Here is an 18,799-nt window from a genome sequence, read left to right on the forward strand (position 1 = left end):
CAGATGACACTTAACACAAGAACACACCATTCTGTTGGACAAACAAAATATATCCTCAGTAAAAACATAATGTACTGACCTACAAGTTAATAAAATGCATAGAAACTTGTAAAATCTTGAATAAATGTATGCATATAAACATAATCGACTTCGGTGTAACATCCTCAATCCTAAGAAGCCAAAAAAATAAAAATACAACTTTATTCAAAAAATATACAACATCCCCCTCTAGAGGTCTTAATATGAATGACAACAAACATACTAAAAACCAATGATATACCGGTATATGATACCGGTACATCAGTAAATAATGGTGTGCTGAACATATGCACCTCTTACTGCAGACATATGTACAAAGGTTGATGGAGTTGTGACTGGAGGCACAAACACAAGGCCAATATTGACATGTTGCTGTGATAACCTCATACATTTACTGGTGTAACAGGGTTTGTTGTGACATATGTCCTATGAGGGATATGAAGTCAGTAACTCTTATGGCTGTCACCATGTACTGACTGCAATCCTCAGACTATGCTTCTGCAGTTCTAAAGATAGGTAATCTGTGAGTAACACAGCACACGTAACACTCCAAACACTGACCAGTGTGCAGATAGCCCTACAGGTGAGAGTTCCCTGAACCACATAACACTGCCATGACAGGTATTAGATCATGTAGCTCAGCCATATCCACACAAGACCTGTTAAACCAACATTACTTCAAAGGCAGAAGAGCAAGACTTACATTCTGTAGTCGTGTCTGGAACATCCCCCTCCTGTTTGTTGGCCTGTCTCCACAGTGTATGTTGTTAGAGGTATATCCCACTACCATCTGTGATGCTGTTTGCCAAACACTGACATGAAGTCCTGCTCACAGTGAATGAAAAGGGCCAACACCCACATGATGTCCCTAGTTATAGGACTGTGTTTCCATACAATTGGCTATGGGAATGTTACCACAGCTGTTCCACATGCAATCAGCTAGTGGGGAACTGCAATTCATGCACAGGCTATCAGCTGATCATGAGCATCACTTACAATGCACAAGCTGCTGACTAAGTAATGCAGGTGTACTTCTCTACATCCACCAGAGAGGGAGTGAGAGAGACAGACAGAGACAAAGTAAGACAGGGAGGGGGTAGGAGAGGGTAGGAGAGTAAAAGCTAAGCATGTTAGTGTCACACACTTATCAGTATGGGGTTTCAACCCCTGCCCGATTATGTATTGCTCTTAAATTTCTATGCAGTTATTGCATGCATCACAGAGCTTACATGTTGGAGAACTGTCCAAAGGTATACCTAAGTTGAGTGACAACAACAACAGTGATAAAGGAGGGATAAGGTAGGTGTAGTACATGTGCCAGTCCACAAGAAGAGGTGTCAAGTATGACACAGCCACACTATCTCAGGGACACACACACATTATCACAGCTGGCAGGGTCAGGATTAGACTTCCTAACTAACTAGTTTGCTACACTGCAGTATTACGCAGGTATCACATGCACCACAGAGATTATCAGGCTGATATATGGGCAAAGGGTATGTCAAGGTATCTGACATCAGAAGGCATGCTTCAGTAGGCCAATGTGAGGTGTAGTGACTGTGAACAGCATCCAAATCATTATACTACACACACACACACACACACACACACACACACACACACACACACACACACACACACACACACGCACACAGGTTTGCCAGTACTAACATGCATGGGTGCATTGCTTCACAGGTCTGTAGTAGTTGACTCTGCCAGAAGGCTGTACAAGGCTAGGCAAAGGGTATATGGTGGCATAAGGCCACATGACAATGGTCTGCAGTGTGGCTCAGGGATGTAGTCTCTGGACTGGCCCACACAGATGGGTATTGTATTCACCATCTGCTCATCTGGGTTACTATTGTAGGTGGCCGGTGCTGTGCAATGCTTGCCATGTATGCGTTCTACATTCCATAACATGGATGGTGTCTGGCATGTGCATACATCCCACATGCATGTTCTGTGACATGTGGACGTGTACCTGGGGTGTCTTGGGCATGTTGTGTGGACAGATTGTTATCATCTGATGTGCCATTCCTGACCTCATGTGGTGAGAACTGGCAATGGAAACCAGGTTGACCCTGCACCTACACTGACAGCATGATACAGGTATTCACTGGTGTTAGTAGCATATGTCCATACAGGGCATGTGTATAAGGCATGGTAGTTCCTTTGTGAGTTACATTTGCTGACTCTACAGTTGTTACAGGCATCCAGTGGGGAACATAGCAAAGGACCACTGTATGCAATGATTTGCCTATTATAGGGATGGGACAGGGTGCCATGTCTTCTGTAGTTCACTGCAATCGCACCATGGTTACTATCTGTGGGCAATATGCAGGGAACTACCAACATAGTGGTTGTTGCCTAGCCAAGTGTGCTTGTGCATGAGACATGGGTGGAGCATGTTCTCTGGGTAATACAAGGGTTGCCTATATTGTTCCCCAATCCATGATGTCACATGTAGGGGTATGAATTGTCTACACCAGCCTCTCTGCTGTTTGACATCTATTGTCCTTGTAAGGTGGACAATGTGACATATAATAGGCCCACCATATAAGAAATTTGCAAAACCTGCTTCACAATGAGCCCTGTTATTACACACTCACAACTACCTACACACAGGATATTAATGACAATCACACACACAGAGTTTCACAGTTGCCAAGTCTGGGATTAGAATTCCCACCTAATTAGTACATTATACTACAGCGTTATGCAGTTATAGCACGCGCCACAGAGCTTAGTGGGCTACTCTTTCCCCAAAGGTGTATTTCAAGGTGAATTACATCAGCAGGCTTGCCAAAGTAGGGCAATGGAAATTGTAGTGACTCTGAATGACTTTAAAAGCATTTATCCCTGCACACACACACACACACACACACACACACACACACACACACACACACACACACACACACACACACACACACACACTCAGAGTTTCATACTTGACATGTCTAGGATTAGATCTCCTACCCAATTAGTACATCATACTACAGCATTACACAGTTATAGCACACACCATGTAGCTTACTGGTCTACTCTTTCCCTAAAGGTGTATTTCAAAATGAATGACATCAGCAGGCCTGCCAAAGTAGGCCAATGGAAGTTGTAGTGACTGTGAATGGCCTCAAAAATATTGATCACTACACAGACAAATGTGCACACACACACACACACACACACACACACACACACACACACACACACACACACACACACACACAAATACACACACCGTTTCATAGCTGCCATGTCAGGGATTAGAACTCCTATGTAACTAGTATGTCCCACTACCACATTACACAGTTATAGCAAATGCCATGGAGCTTACTGGGCTACTCTTTCCCCACAGGTGTATTTCAAAGTGAATGACATCAGCAGGCCTGCCAAAGTAGGCCATTGGAAGTTGTAGTGACCGTGAATGGCCTCAAAAGCATTGATCCCTACATAGACAAACAAACACACACACACAGTTTCATAGTTGCCATGTTTGGGATTAGAACTCCTACCTAACTAGTACATCACATTACAGCATTATGCAGTTATAGCATGCCCCATGGAGCTTATTGGGCTACTACTTCCCCAAAGATGTATTTCAAAGTGATTGACATCAGCAGGCTTGCCAAAGTAGGGTAATGGAAAGTGTAGTTCATAGGTTCATAAGTTGGTACTAGTCTATCGGCCCCAGGGCCTATACAATTCTAGCCATGACAGTTCCATGTCTATTTCTTCCCACAATATTTACTTCCCTGGACCCCTGTCTAGCAGGGTGACTGACATGATCCCCGGGGTGAATTCCCTATTTCCCATCCAATCATCAAGGTTCCTTTTGAAGAGGGGCAAAGAGGCACTCTGCTTGACATGTATGGGCAGTCTACGCCAGAGTCTGGGGAGTCTCTGGGTCAGGAACCCATCCCTCCAGCAAGTTTTGTTCATTGTGATGGTAAGGTTTGGATCCCTGGAACATGTGGCTCTGAGGGAGTTGAATTTCTTTAAGTGTAGCATGTCCAAGAGCTCTGGGTTTGACATGGCCTTGTATGGTATGCAGAGATTGCCTCTGAGTAGACGATACGTGACAGAGTATAGCTGGATGGTTTTCAGATGGTCAGCATAGGGCATCTGCTTTAGGCCTGTGATTCTTTTAATGAGGCATTTCTGCAGCCTTTCTAGTTGTTGCAGATGTCTTGAGAGGTACATACTAACCGGGGCATTGTATTTTATAGTGGGTCTACTGAGAGATGACTACAGTGGGACAATGACCTCCTTTTTTCTGGATGAAAATCCCTTAGTGATGAGGTGTGCCACATAGGCAGATTTCCTGACTGCTGTTGTGATGTGTTTATCGAAGGTGAGACCACTGTCCACCTGTGTCCCTAAATCTCTTATCACACATTTGGTGTTTAGTGTACTGCCATCTATGTGGTACTTCACGGGTATGTGTTTCTTCTCAAAGGGGATAACTATACATTTCTTGGCAATGAGCTTGAGCCCATGGCTTTGGCACCAAGCATCTGTTTCTGTATGGCCCTTTTGTAGAATATTCACTTCATTTGGGGATTCAATATTGGCTCCCAGTTTGCAGTCATCTGCGACCTTTGTTAGCCACAGTCCTTTAGTGTTGGCCTGTACTTCAGAGTAGTAGATGCCAAACAAGGGCGGTCCCAGGACTGAACCCTGAGGTACTCCATATGTTACTTGTCTGGAGCTGGATTTGGAGTCGACTACTTTTACAGTGTGGGTTTTGTCAATATGCCAGTTAGCAACCCATCAAGTGACGTAGGGATTAATGGCCAGTTAGTATGTTTATCTATGATTCCAGACTGGGGGATGGTGTTGAAGGCCTTGGTGACATCCAGATAGGCTGTGTGGACCACCTTATCCTAGTCCACAGCTCTGGAGACTGATTTGAAGATGTCAATCAGGTTCAGGAGACATGATCAGCCCTTCACAAACCCAACCTAGGTGGGGTTCAGTGTTTGCAGGTTGCCAATGTCTTTGTTTATGAGTTCCATGATAATACATTCCAGAGCCTTGCAGATCAGGGTCGTCAGACTGATGGGGCAGTAGTTCCCAGGATCCAAGTTGGATGTCCCCTTGTGGACTGGGATAACTGTAGCTGTGAGCCACTCAGTGGGCACGAAGCCTGAGGTGTGGCTATGATTAAACATGCCACATAGGTGAGGTGCCAGTTAGTTTTGTAGTTCATATAGTACACAGTCCAGGATGTTGTCTGGTCCCATGGATGCTGTTTTCTTAGCTCTGGAGAGTGTGGCTTTTACCTGTGTGGCCGTTATTACCAGAATCTGGCAATCTTTCGGTATTGAGATGAGCCTTTAGGGGGTGGGATGGGGGTGCAGTTGGCACTGAATCGATCTTCCAGGCTATTGGCAATATCCTTGGGATCAGTATATTTAATGCCATTCTGTTGCAGCTCAGAGGAGATCTGAGCATTGCCTTTTAGATTCCTGACATAGCTATAGAACGGCTTGCAGTTATCTTTGGGATCTTTGGCTATATATAACTAGCTTTGGTGGATTTTATGAGGGATCTCAGCTTCTTACTGAGACTGGTAAGGGAGTTTTTTGGATCCTGGGAATTTCCTCTTTTCTGCAACAGTTTCTTCCTTTTGTTGTAAAGTTTGTTTATGGCAGGGGACCACCACATTGACTTCCTTTTCTTGGACAGGAACGTCTTGGTTCTATTCAGGATGGCACGATTCATGCAGTGCCTTAGTTTAGGATTCAGCAGTCAACCTTTCAGTTCCCATCTGCAAAGTTGTCATGAAGTTTGTCACGTCTGACATGTGCAGCATGACGTTGGCTTGGGGATGTTTTTTACAGTGGTTTCCTTAATGGAGGATGTGGATGTCAAGGGTGATTAGCTTATGGTCAGACCTGACCACCGATAGGGTGACCATAGGTGTGGAGCATCGATTTCCCATGTTGGTAATGATCAGGTCTAGGATATTGGAGCCCCTAGTGGGACTATGGGTTAGTTGATCCAGGGCATTGGGAATTATGACTTCCAAGAACCATTGGGCACAGGTGTTGGTACATGAGTAGTTTTCCCAGTTAATGGCAGGGTAGTTGAAATCACCCAGTATTAGGGTGTTTTGGTTGTATCTTAATATTTCCAGTATGTTTAGAAAGGTGTAGTGGGAATCTTGGGGCATGGTGGGGTATCTGTAGCAAGCTATATAATTTGGATTGCAGTCTTACCTAGTGTTAGTTGTACCAGGATAATTTCAGACATATTGTGTTGGGCAAGTAGCCTGGTGGTGTGAATATCCTTGGTGAATATGGACACTCCTCCATCTTTAGTGTTTTGGTCCTGGTTTGGTGGCCTACAGGTGTGGTAAGAGCTGTATCTGGTATTGCAGGGGAGCTCTATGGAGCCTTGGATCAGGTCTCTGTTACTGCACAGATATCAATGTTCTCCATTTTTAGGAGTCCCTACTAACTATGAATGGACATAAAAGCATTGATCCCTACACACACACAACCAAACACAAACACAGAGTTTCACAATTGTCATATCTGAGATTTGAACTCCTACCTAACTAGTACATCACACTACAGAATTATGCAGTTATAGCACATGCTACAGAGTTGCTCTTTCCCCAAAGGGGTATTTAAAAGTGACTGACATTAGTGGGCCTGCCAAAGTAGGGTAATGGAAATTGTAGTGACTGTGAATGGCCTCAAAAACACTGATCCTTACACAAACACTCACACAGAGTTTCACAGTTGCCATGTCTGAGATTAGAACTTCTACCTAACTAGTACATCATACTACAGCATTATGCAGTTACAGCATGCACCATGGAGGTTACTGGTCTATTCCTTCACCAAAGGTGAATTTCAAAGTGAATGGCATCAGCAGGCCTGCCAAAGTAGGGCAATGGAAATTGTAGTGACTGTGAATGGCCTCAAAAACATTGATCCCTACACAGACAAACAAACATACACAGAGCTGCACAGTTGCCATGTCTGGGATTAGAACTCCTACCTAACTAGTACATCACACTGCAGCATTACACAGTTATAGCTCATGCCATGGAGCTTACTGGGCTGCTTCTTCCCCAAAGGTGTATTTCAAGGTGAATGACATCAGCAGGCTTTCCAAAGTAGGGCACTGTGGAGTGTAGTGACTGTGAATGGGCACAAAAGCATTAATCCCTACACACACACACACACACACACACACACACACACACACACACACACACACACACACACACACACACACACACACTCTCTCTCTCACAGTTGTCATGTCTGGATTTAGAACTCCTACCTAACTAGTATATCGCACTATAGCATTACACAGTTATAGTATGTGCCACAGAGCTTATATGGCTACTTCTTCACCAAAGGTGTATTTCAAGGTGTGTTACATCAGCACGGTTGCCAAAGTAGGGCACTGGGGAGTGCAGTGTGTGTGCATGGGCCATAAACCATTCATCTGGAAGCAGACATACAACACTCTGTCACACATAGGTTTAAATTTAACAGGTACTTGTATAAAACTGCTAGATGAATAATGACTTGTTCAGTCATGTTACACAGTTATCACAAGCACCACAGACACTATAGTGCTGAGGTATACCAGAGGCAAATGTCTACAGTGATTGACATTTGCACATCATGTGGTTTTAGCCAATTGGATGTCTGCTGGGTGAGACAGGCCTCATGATGGGAGGCTCTTTGCCACTGTCTGTCCCTCTCTTCCACACATCTATATATGTGTAAATTTGGCCTATTATAGTGTGTTGTCCTTGGATATATGTGTGCATTCCTATCCAATGTGTGTGTAAAGCAAGACTGGTGTGCAATGTGGAGTGTGTGCACAAACATCTGCGACTGTCAGGTATATATAGTCCACTGTTGTTGCCAGACATGGGCTTCATTTTTGTAAGTGTGGGAGCATGCCCAGTATGACCTTTCATTATTTTATTGTCAGGCATGGGCTTTGTTTCTCTAAGTGTGGGAGCATGCCCAGTATGGCCTTCTGTATTGAATGTGTGAATCCATTCCAGGTAGGTTGTACTCCAGTGCAGGCTTTTGTGTTCTGCACCTACAGCTAGCAACCTGTTTCTGTGGGATATCTGTAGATCAGTTGACAATATGGGATTAAAATGAGCAAAGGATAGTGGGTGACTGTAGGTAATTGTGTCTGTGCTGCTTCTGCTACATGGATTTGGTGTTCGCAGAGATATTCAGACATATGTACTGTTTTACACTGTGATGTTTTATGTAATCAACTACTGTCAGGTATACATATTTACTTGCAGTGATTTCCTGGGGAACACAGGGTGAATGAAGCTGTGTCCAGTATTGTGGTCTGCAGCCTACATATTCTTGCACAATCATGCCATTCTGGAGGGGAAGCTGCAGACACTTGCTGATGGGTCTGTGTAAATGTGTCAGCACCTTGGTACAGTGGTGGCTGAGGATCCCAATGCTTGTACATCAATCCACATGACAGTATGGCCATATCTTGCTGTGGCCATACCTCACATCTGTACAGATTCACACAGGTTACCAGAGGCAGGGCTCAAATTTCTGGTCATTACCCCTTCACATTGTGGTTTACAAGCAGGTGTGTAGCCACCCATTCCTGTGTTTGCAGGCAAGGATAGTATGTGCACACGGCTGAGTTTCAGACTTCACACACTCATTGGCATCCATGCTCCTATCCTCCCCCCTCTGTTATTCAATCCTTTTTCAAACATTATGCCAATATTATCTGATAAGTTCCCTATAGTTATCACTTCATCCCAGCAGTATTTTGGGGTTGGTCCACAGTTCCTGCAGTAGGACATGGTGGACATTCTACTGGGATTTGTTGACATGGCCTTGTATTTGGGTTCTGTGGACTGTCTTATGTTGGGAGTCCATGAGATAACATACATTGTCAGTACAGGTGAGACACAGGCCTTTGACAGAGAACTGTAGGGCATTTGGTAGTGATACAGGCCATCTGTGGCAGGCTGTTGCATTGTGTCACTCCTACAGTCCCAGGCTGCAAGCTACTATATTCCCCTGGGGTGACAGGGTAGTTGTGCAAGGTGTTAATGTCAATAATTTCTGCCATTACTGATCCAGTGGTGTGGATACTGGCAGGGTGCTGCTTACAGCTAGGGACACACCTGCATGGGACACATCTTCAGCATGCTGTATTCTGTGTCTATTTTCATACAGAGGTGAGGGTTATACTGTACTCATTCCCAACAGCAGGGATAAGACCTGTGAGGTACCTGTGGGTGATGGTGGGGTGAGCTGGGTACATATGTGCTATGGAAGCTACTTGCAGCTGACTCACAGATATATGTGGGGCATTCCACTTATGCTGGCTTGTGCAGGGACATCAGCAGTTTCTCAATACTTCATACCTGGGACTTTTGTGGTCTGCCAGTGTTTGGCCAGATGACATCAGTATTCCATTTGACAGTAACATTTTATATACTCTCTGTCTAGGGTTCTTCCACCTGTGTACAGTTTCTATGTCTGGGCCCACATTCATGCCATGTCCATCTTTCAGATGGTGACAGATATTACATCCGAACAATTACTATGGCTTACTGCTGGAATGTGTCTTGCTGGGGTGCATTGTGTTTGGCACTGCAGTTGTGAGAACCTGGCCCTGTCATTGGCAGTACTGGCCAATGGCCAAAAGGGTACAACCCACCATGCCTACATGCTGACCACTCTCACACAATATACAACACACACCAACCTAACACACACAGCCATGCATATTGTACATGCGCTACAATCCACCCTGCTACTTTGGCTGGCCCAGATAATCTGTGCTCCACTGTTATTATAACTACACATACATGTTACTACATTTCTACATAGGATTGTGGGGGGAGGAGGCACACCTGACAACTGTACACATTTGCTATGACTGTACTGGTATTTCAGGTAAGCCATTTCATTCTGTATTCTGATCTATCATGCAGACTAGAGGCATATCAGTGTACTATAGTTCTCAGGTGTTATTTACATACATTTCAGTTTCAGACTTCTTAACCTTCAAAATTAACATCCCACTGCCTGACCTGTTGTAGTCTGTCTGTGTAGGTCTGGATGGGGGCTGTTCTCCACAGCCAGAAATCAGAGGCCTTAGCACAGCCTTTCTTTGTGTTTGTCTATGCCTGTCCTGCTGGCTGAGACTGTTGGGTATGTGAGCCTCACTGACTTGCATGTGTGTGTCCTATGGACACACATTTGGCACACCACATTTCCTGCAGTGGGTTTTGTCACCTTATCTAGTACTGGCTACTATGGTGACACCAGTATTTGTTACAGATTTCATGCTGCTAATATAGGTGTCTACTATCTGCTGGAATCCCATTCAGCCACCCGTTTCCCTTGCATGCTCACATCCATACCATAGATACAAGTAACAGAACATACTACTCCATTCAGCAATTAATAAGGAGAGTGACTTACCTTGTGGCTTTGCCAGTATTGAGGATGGTGCTGGAGGGATGACTATGTCAGATGCACATAGTACACTCCCTATACATGATTAAGCACAGGTAGTGTCATGTTTGGCATCCCTTTTACTGTATGTGCAAGTCAGAGAGAGGTGTCATTCCCTGGGTTCCTACCATGTCAGTGTATGTGCTATGTGTAACCTCTTTGCCAAGGCATGGGCATACAGGGCATGCCTCCTTCTGCCTACTGGGGCAGGCTCAGGTTGTTCCTCCTGTGAGTCACTCTGTGCCTGTGCAGGCTTTGGCAATGGTGGGGGGCTGTGTGGCACTGCCCCGTGCTGTTCCTGCTGCAGCTGTTTCTGCAGGATCATATTGTGTAGCATGGTACATACGAAGACAATTTGGGTAGATGTAGCTGGTGAGTACTGCAAGGATCCACCGGATATGTCCAGGCACTGGAACCGTGACTTCAGCATCCCAAACACATGTTTTATTATGATTCTGGTTTGTGCATGTGCTTCATTATGGAGTTCTTGTTCGGGTGTGTGTGCATTTCTGATAGGTATCATCAGCCACGGCTCCTGTGCCTAAGCAGCATCCCCCACTAGGTGACTGTATGGGATGTCCCCATTGGAAAATCTCTAGTACAGCTGCATCATATGTCAGATGTGGGAGTTGTGATAGCTTCCAGGGCTGCCAGCACACACATTCATTATAATGCCCTGGGCATCGCACATGACCTGGCAGTTGATGGAGGGGAAGCCCTTGCATTTATGTAGACTCTATCCCTCTCACTGGGTGGTGCTTTGATGTGTATGTGCATGCAGTCTATAGCACTCAATACCTCAGGGTATTCTGCTATCTGGTGGAAGAGAAGCATATTGCTGGCCAACGCTTTATGGGTGTTGAGGAAATATATGTGCTCACCGTCATGTGCTGACATGGCATCCAGGAACTGGTGGAGTACTCTGGATGCTGATGCCTGTGAGATCCCCATGATATCCCCAGTTGGCCTTTGAAGGTACCTCTGACTAGTATTCCTAGGACTACACATACCTTGGTATCCACTGGGATGGGATCCCCTCTGTTGATTCTGTGTGCGAGGTGTGGCTGGCACAGCTCAACAATTTGTTGTAGGAGGTCCCTGTCCACCCTTATAGTGCTCCACTATCTCCAGCTCATGTAGCCCCTGGTAGGTTACCCTGGGTCTGTGCACTGTTCTCCTTCTCCTCACTGTGGGTTGGTCATCAGCATTCTAATTCTCACCACCCTCAGCCTCTTCCACATGTTGATTTATGAGAGCAAATGCAGCCCCTATCATTTTGTTGCTTTTGTTAGGTAAAATTTCCCCATTTGTGTACACCAGTGGTGTAGAGTTTGTGGGAAAAAACAGAGGGAAAGGTGTTAGCATAGTTTATAGTAGTGTGCTGGGCTGGGCTGCTGCCTGTGTAATTGGCTGATTCTGATAAATTTCACCTGCCAGCTATGCTAGTTCTCCTTGATTACCTTCTTACTGCTGTTTTCCCCTCCCATTGACTTCCTGTTTAAGCCCCGAGGCATGCCGCACAAACCCAGTGCTCAGATGTGCATGGAGCTACTATTTCCTGGTTTACTTTTTTTTTTAATTAAAACCTGGTGCGTGGAGTGCACCCTCTTTAGGCAATGTAATGTGTGCTTGGCAGCTGAAAATAAAATAAAAGTAAAACAAACAAACAAAAAAGTAAACATAAAGAAAACAAACGTAAGTCCAGGAACATCTTGCATGTGCACTCACAGCATTTCCCATTATCCGGACTGCTGGTGAACCAGTCATGGCATTTTCTGATATCCAGATTGCTGGTGAACCAGTCTGGAGCATACACACAGAATCTGGACTGTCTCACCAGCAGTCCGGATTAGGAAGATAGCATTCAACAGCAGAGATCATAGATGTCTATGCAGTTACAACTGCATAGACTAGAAGAGGATTGGACTGCAACATCTGCAGGCTGGGTAGCAGCAGCCTGCTCTCGCAGGAGGGGAAGGACTTGCTCTTGCGGGCTAATTTGCAACATTTGAACACATGGATTGTACAGACTTCGGCAGCATTGAATGGACGGGTAGTGTGTGTGTGTGTGTGTGTGTGTGTGTGTGTGTGTGTGTGTGTGTGTGTTTGTGTCTGTGTGAAATGCCCCAGTTAAATATACCTGGTGGCTAGACAGAACTCAGGAAATATCCCTGATGGCTAGACTCAAACCCTGCATCCTGCAAACAAGTAGCAAGAGCTTGAATTCCCTACCCACCACCACCTGTAAAATGTTTGCCTCATATTTTTGTTCTTGTGAAATTTGTGGTTTTCTGGACTTTGAATAATGACAGGCATTTGTATTTCGGACTTCATATTCTTCAGAAAGTAAATGCCAATACAAAACCTTTTATTATAGCAATGTTTTGTTTATAAGATCAATATTTGAAATCTGTCTCTATTTTTGGGGCTGTATTCCCCCATTATTGGCTTTGTTCAAGTTTTTTGTGTTAAGAGGTTGAGAGCTATGGTGAGAATTGAATTCACTGAATATGTTTGGGAGCTGTATTCCCCCATTACTGTCTTTATCTAGGTATTTTGTGCTAAGAGGTTGAGAGCTATGGTGAGAATTGAATTCACTAACTGATAGCCATTTAAGTTTCAGTGCACCTGTCCTTCAAGAAACAGATGATTTGGCACAGTGGTGTGTTGCTATCTGACTGTAGTGCACAGGGTTCAGGGTTTAAGACTTGGCAGTGAAATGCATGGTGGTAACAGAGCGTTTTATTCTAGGAACTTTCCAAGATTATACAAGCAATGTTTAAAATGTGTCCCTAGTTTTTCAGCTTTTGACCCCCTCCCCCAATAAATTTTGGCTTTTTCCAGATTTTTTGTGTTTCAAAGTTGAGAGATACTGTACTGTGTTGTACTTTTAAACGGGGTGGATGCTGCAGTACTGAGAATGTCCTCTTTGGTGGAGATACCTGGTAACAATGAACCTGTTATCAGTTTGCCATCCATTCTCTATTGCAATATTACTAGCTTATCATTTTTTTTATTGTAACATAGGCAATTTATTCCTCAATTGCAGCAGGCACTTTATTTGTAGATGAAGCAATGAAATATAAAGTTGTTTGCTAGCAGCAACCTCTTCATTAGTTACAGATCTCTTTAATGTGGAATTATTTAGATGACTTTTACTTCTGCAGAGGTTGTGCATATTTACTGATACTGGTGGATTGTAGAAGTTTGAGTAGACTTTTGTGATGGAAATGTTCTGAACTGGGCAGGTTTGTCATTATTAGTGCATGCATTTTGTTTCATTATGTACTGGAAAAATGTTCAAAACAATAAATTTAAAATGCTGTCTAACAACTCTACTGTATTATACAAGGAATATAATTAATAATCAGGTATCAATCAAAGAACATATATATTATATGTTTCTAAAGGGGCCTAAGATTTGAAAAAACAGCCCCAATTTATATTTATCTTACCATTCACAGATGTTTTTTATGTAATTGGTTTCAATCAATGTTTAAAAATGAATGTGTTCAAGGGTTTCAAGTTTTTTTTGCTGCTAAGTCTATTTATATTATGAGACCATTATTGCTTTGTTTAGCAGATGTCTATTTTGTTGTTGTAAAAAAAAATGTAAAAATTTAAAAAAAAAAAAACATATAAATCAAAGTTAAGCAGTGCAAGTCATTACATACAGTGTAGTAGTAAATGAAAGTCAAGTAATGGGTAATGGGACATTGGGCTAGGGGGGGGGCCCCATTTTGACCATGATTTTTTGGTGAGGGGGGAAGGGCTGGACTCAGAGACAGCAGCAGCTGAACACCTTTTTTAACCTTCCTTTTTTTTGCAGAATAGATTTTTTTTTTCTTTTTTTTTTTTTTTTTTTTGTTTTTTTTGGTTTTTTTCTTAACTCACTTCACTTCAAGATGATATCACTAAATAATGATGACAGATACTGAGTTTCATAAAAAAAAAGAAAAAAAAATGCAAAAAAAACTGTTGTTCTGTCAACTAACTAACTAAAAGAGCAATTTTTATTTTTTTTGTGTTGTTTGTGTGTTCCCCCCAATATTTTTGGCCTTGTCCAAATTTCTTGAGAGGAGGAGAGAGATAAAAAAATAAAAATATTTTATATTATTAGGTATAAAACAAAACCTCTCTCCCTGATTTTTTTTGCAAAATGTTGCCTCTTCCTAAAATAATCCCTCCCAAAATGGCAAAAATTGAGATGTGATGGATGTTTACAAATTAAAATTAATTGTAATGATCAGAGTTACAGCTTACCTTTAATTTCTCAAGTTAACAGCACTAAGTTATTAAAATATTAAATAGTAAACAGGTTCCCAGGTATTTGTGTGTGTATATTGTTTTATTGTTTTTATTTTTTTTTTTTTATTTTTTTTTTTTTTTTTCATTTTTTTAAAATTGTTGGCAAAATAAAATTAAGAATTTAGATAGAAAATAAAGATTAAAAATTATGACAGACATTTGACTTTCTTTTTCATTCATCTCATAAGATTCCTTTAGAAATCTTTTTTTTTTTTTTTTCCTCTTTTTTTTCACTTTTTGTCCAGATTTCTTTCTTTCTCTTTCTTTCTCTGATGAAATATGTCAAAGTCAAATGAATCAGGCCAAATCAACCAGAGACATTTTTGTTTTTGTCCACCCCTTGTCCCCCCCACCCCACTCATGTGCAAGGCAAAGAAGCCAAGCAGTTATTATGCAGCAGGTGTGTCCCCCCAGTGTATGTCCCCCAACACAAGGTACACAGTACTTTTTTAGCTTTTCTTTTTTTTTTGATTATTTTCTGTTTTTCTGTCATTTTTTTTTACTTTGTTTTATTTATTCTTATTCAAAAAATGCAAGTCATTGCAGTGCCTGTTGCCTGCTGTTGTTAAGTAGCATCTCTAAATGACCATCAGGTAAGCTTGTTCTTGTTTGGAATGCAAAAAAAGCTTTAATAAAATACTGTTAAAGAATTACCAACATTGAAAGCCTTTTTGTTGTTGCCATGCAGAGAATATTTACTTAATGAGATAGCATATAAGTGTTAAGTATTGAAAGCCATATGACAGTATTTGTAATAAAGGACAGAATTACAGTATTTTCAGATGCTCATTACATTTGTTGGAGACTTGCAGTCATCTTTGCAGGCTTTACCCATAAACTAAACAGAATGCCAATCTATCATGTGTGGTCCATAACCTGTGCAGTAATACTTTCAGCAATTTATCTTGAGCTTGTTTCTTGTTTGCTGTTCATTTTTTACTTTGATCATGTTTTCCCCATGAAACAAGTACATAGTTGTTGTCAGGCAGCAGGTCTTTTTTGGATAAGAAACATTTTTACAAGTGGGAGTATTGCTACTTTCAGCATGTTACTTGGTACTTTTATAAAGCTGAATATAAATTATAATTAGAACTGCAGTGCAAGGAGAAGTGGTTTGAGCTGAGTGTTGCTTGTTTTTTTATACCTGATTGTGATTGGCATTCAAGTAATGTATTTAAAAAGTAATTTATTTTTTCATGCCTCAGAACCTTTTTGTTTCCATCTAGATATTAAGTAAGTTTCATGTAGCCAATGCATTGAAATGTTTTTTTTCTTCTACAATTCATTTTGTCTTGATTGGACTCTCATAATGATGGTTTGGCAGTGGCACCCAGGGCAGCGTATTTAAAGTCCCAGTTTTTGCGGTTTTTAGCATAGCTCCACCCCTTTCTAGCTGGCCACATCCCTTCCCATTGGCCCCACCCATTCAGCTGTCTCCTGCAGACCCCCCTTTGATTTGAAGTCACCAGCCACCACTGCCTTGCACACCCATCTTTGATGTCAGCTAGCTCTTAGGCTTGCACCATGGTCTTCCTGCACCTACATGGCTGGATGCAGGCTAGCCATGAGGGGAAATCTGTGATTCAGTATCATTCCCCTCATTTGCATAAAATTGCCTGCTAATGTCTAGTTACAAGTCCCACACTGAGCCTACCCCCTTAGCAACCACTATTCACTGGCCTTGTTGTCTTCTGCCTGCCATTGACTATAATGGTAAAATTGTGATTTTGCAGAGAAAGCTTTCTTCAGGGTTTTATTTTATTTTCCAGCCAATCCTGTTTGCGTGCTGCTTCCCTGAGCTTAAACATCTGAAACCGGCAGAAAAAAAGTTATTTTTTATTTTTTGCAACTGTTTTCCATGCCAATGGTGATATATATGGCCATTGGCATGCTTTACACATTATATACACCCTTTATTTGGAGCTGTCATGGCTCCGTTTTGTAGTTTGCAGAAATGTACTCGGTTACTAACCGAGTACATATCTGCAGGTTACACAAGTCCTGCACAGATGGCTGCCAGCTTCCTGGATCACTAATTTGCCTCATTTGCATGTTTTTCATCTGCAAATGGGGTAATTAGCATACAGCAGCTGTGTCCATGCAGGAATAGTGCAGGAGCACTTGTGCACGTCTGGGATCTTGTTCCTGGATCTCTCGGTGGCCATATTGCCACCAGCAGCTCCTGCACTATTCCTGCACGCCGTGCAGAGCTTGCTGAATCCTGTGGACTGTTATCTTTTCTTCCCATATAAACCCTTTCGCTTTATATTGCTTTACTTTCAGAGAATGCTGTTTCAATCAGGTTCTTTAAAAGAAACAGCATTTAGTAAAATCAGTTTGGGAGACTGGTATAATTCTATGTGTTTTGTGTGCAGTCCAGAGTAGCAGATTTGTACATGTAAATTAACATTAATTAGTATCATTGGCATGCATGTTATTTTTTGTTTTTTGAAAGATATTAGTATACTGTCAACAGTATGGCCATTTCATACTCTCTCTGCCACCTTCCTATTTCTACATTTTCCCACCTGTTTCTGTCTCTCTTCAATACTGATGTTTTGCATTTGTTGATTGCTTCACACAGTAATTCTGTCTGTGCAACTTAACAAATCTGGGCAAAAAAATGATGACTTTTCACTGCAAAAAAGGCAACATTATAGTTATGAGCTGCAGCAAAAAGGAGGCCAAGCAACAATACACAAAATCTTAACTGAATAATATTCTAGGTTCCATGTGTTAGGTAGCACTTCTCTTGAGGCAATCTAACAGGCTATTTCCAAATAAGATAATAATAATAATAAAGAATTGACCATTTAAATTTTGAATAGTATTCCATTTTCCATGTATTATATAAACATCTTGTTGTCCTTGCATGATTATAGTCTCAGATCTTTAAGATCATAGTTGTTTGACCAAGAGCATTGAAATACTGCTAAGCATTGCAATGGTTATGTAGTGGGCGACTTGGGCCCAAGCTGTAAACTGATGTTAAAGTCCCATCAGAATGTAAGCATTTAATTATTTCTTTAAACTTAGTTTCTTCTTGATTCCCACTTTTTCATGTTTAGCTGTTCAACATGTCCTGGCTTTTGCGCTCAGGTGGTAGATAAAATACAGGAATTATAGTAAATTTAAACATTACCACTTAGCTTTCCAATTAAACCTGTCTCCATGCACTTACCTGTCAAACTGACTGAATGATATATAATCATTATGTTTGAGCAAAGGTAAACAATAAAAGTATGGGTTTATAGCTACTAGGAAAATCAAGATACACCTTTGGGGTGCCAGCAGATAAATCATAAATAACTTGTCATCAGAAGCACAACTCAATTGTCTCTTCACCATGTGAGTTATGCACAAAGAGTAGACATACTATGATAAGATGAAAGCAATAACCAACAACAAAGAAAGACTGGTTACTGTATTGGCAGTTATTTAAAACAATAAACCTTTTCTGGCCAAATACAACAGAAAATCTGTATACAGATTTAATCTCTTCACATTTTCTCTGATCCACATTAAAGTTATTCAGTGTGCACATTTTCTTTTCTTCTGCGTGCTAAGATCATATGCCAAGTCTTCATTTGAGCCACTGAGAAAAATTTACATAGCTGAGACAAAGCTGAATTTAAAATTGCCTGTAAAATTATTTGAAACAAACAAATGCAATGGATTTTTCTCAAATGACTTTACTATTGATATTTTGTCATCTTTTCAGCCTGACAACACCAAAAAGTTGTAATATCCAAAGGCAGAGGGTCAGTGGAATCAGCCAAAAAGGGGATATTTTGATTGGTGGTACATTTCCGGTGCACTTTGGAAAAACGTCCTTAGAACCATCATTTCAGCAACAGCCTGTTACTGATTCCTGTGGCATGTAAGTATGGAATTTTGCATACTAAACTGAGTATATTCTGTTTCTACTTTACTGCAATACATGGATGTTTAAT

The 18,799-nt window shown here is 41.8% G+C and overlaps 1 protein-coding gene across 1 annotated transcript in view; it reads left to right on the top strand.

Annotated features, from left to right (window-relative positions):
- Nucleotides 1–18,799, top strand: part of LOC122808445 (G-protein coupled receptor family C group 6 member A-like) — a 215,064-nt gene that overhangs the window by 15,207 nt on the left and 181,058 nt on the right. The window contains exon 2 of the mRNA XM_044079408.1: nucleotides 18,568–18,726. Coding sequence (XP_043935343.1) covers nucleotides 18,568–18,726 — 159 coding nt within the window. The remainder of the gene's footprint in view (nucleotides 1–18,567; nucleotides 18,727–18,799) is intronic.

The sequence above is a fragment of the Protopterus annectens genome, chromosome 8.part0 (genome assembly GCF_019279795.1).
Source record: "Protopterus annectens isolate FY-2018-M chromosome 8.part0, PAN1.0, whole genome shotgun sequence".
Classification (NCBI taxonomy): Eukaryota; Metazoa; Chordata; order Ceratodontiformes; family Protopteridae; genus Protopterus; species Protopterus annectens.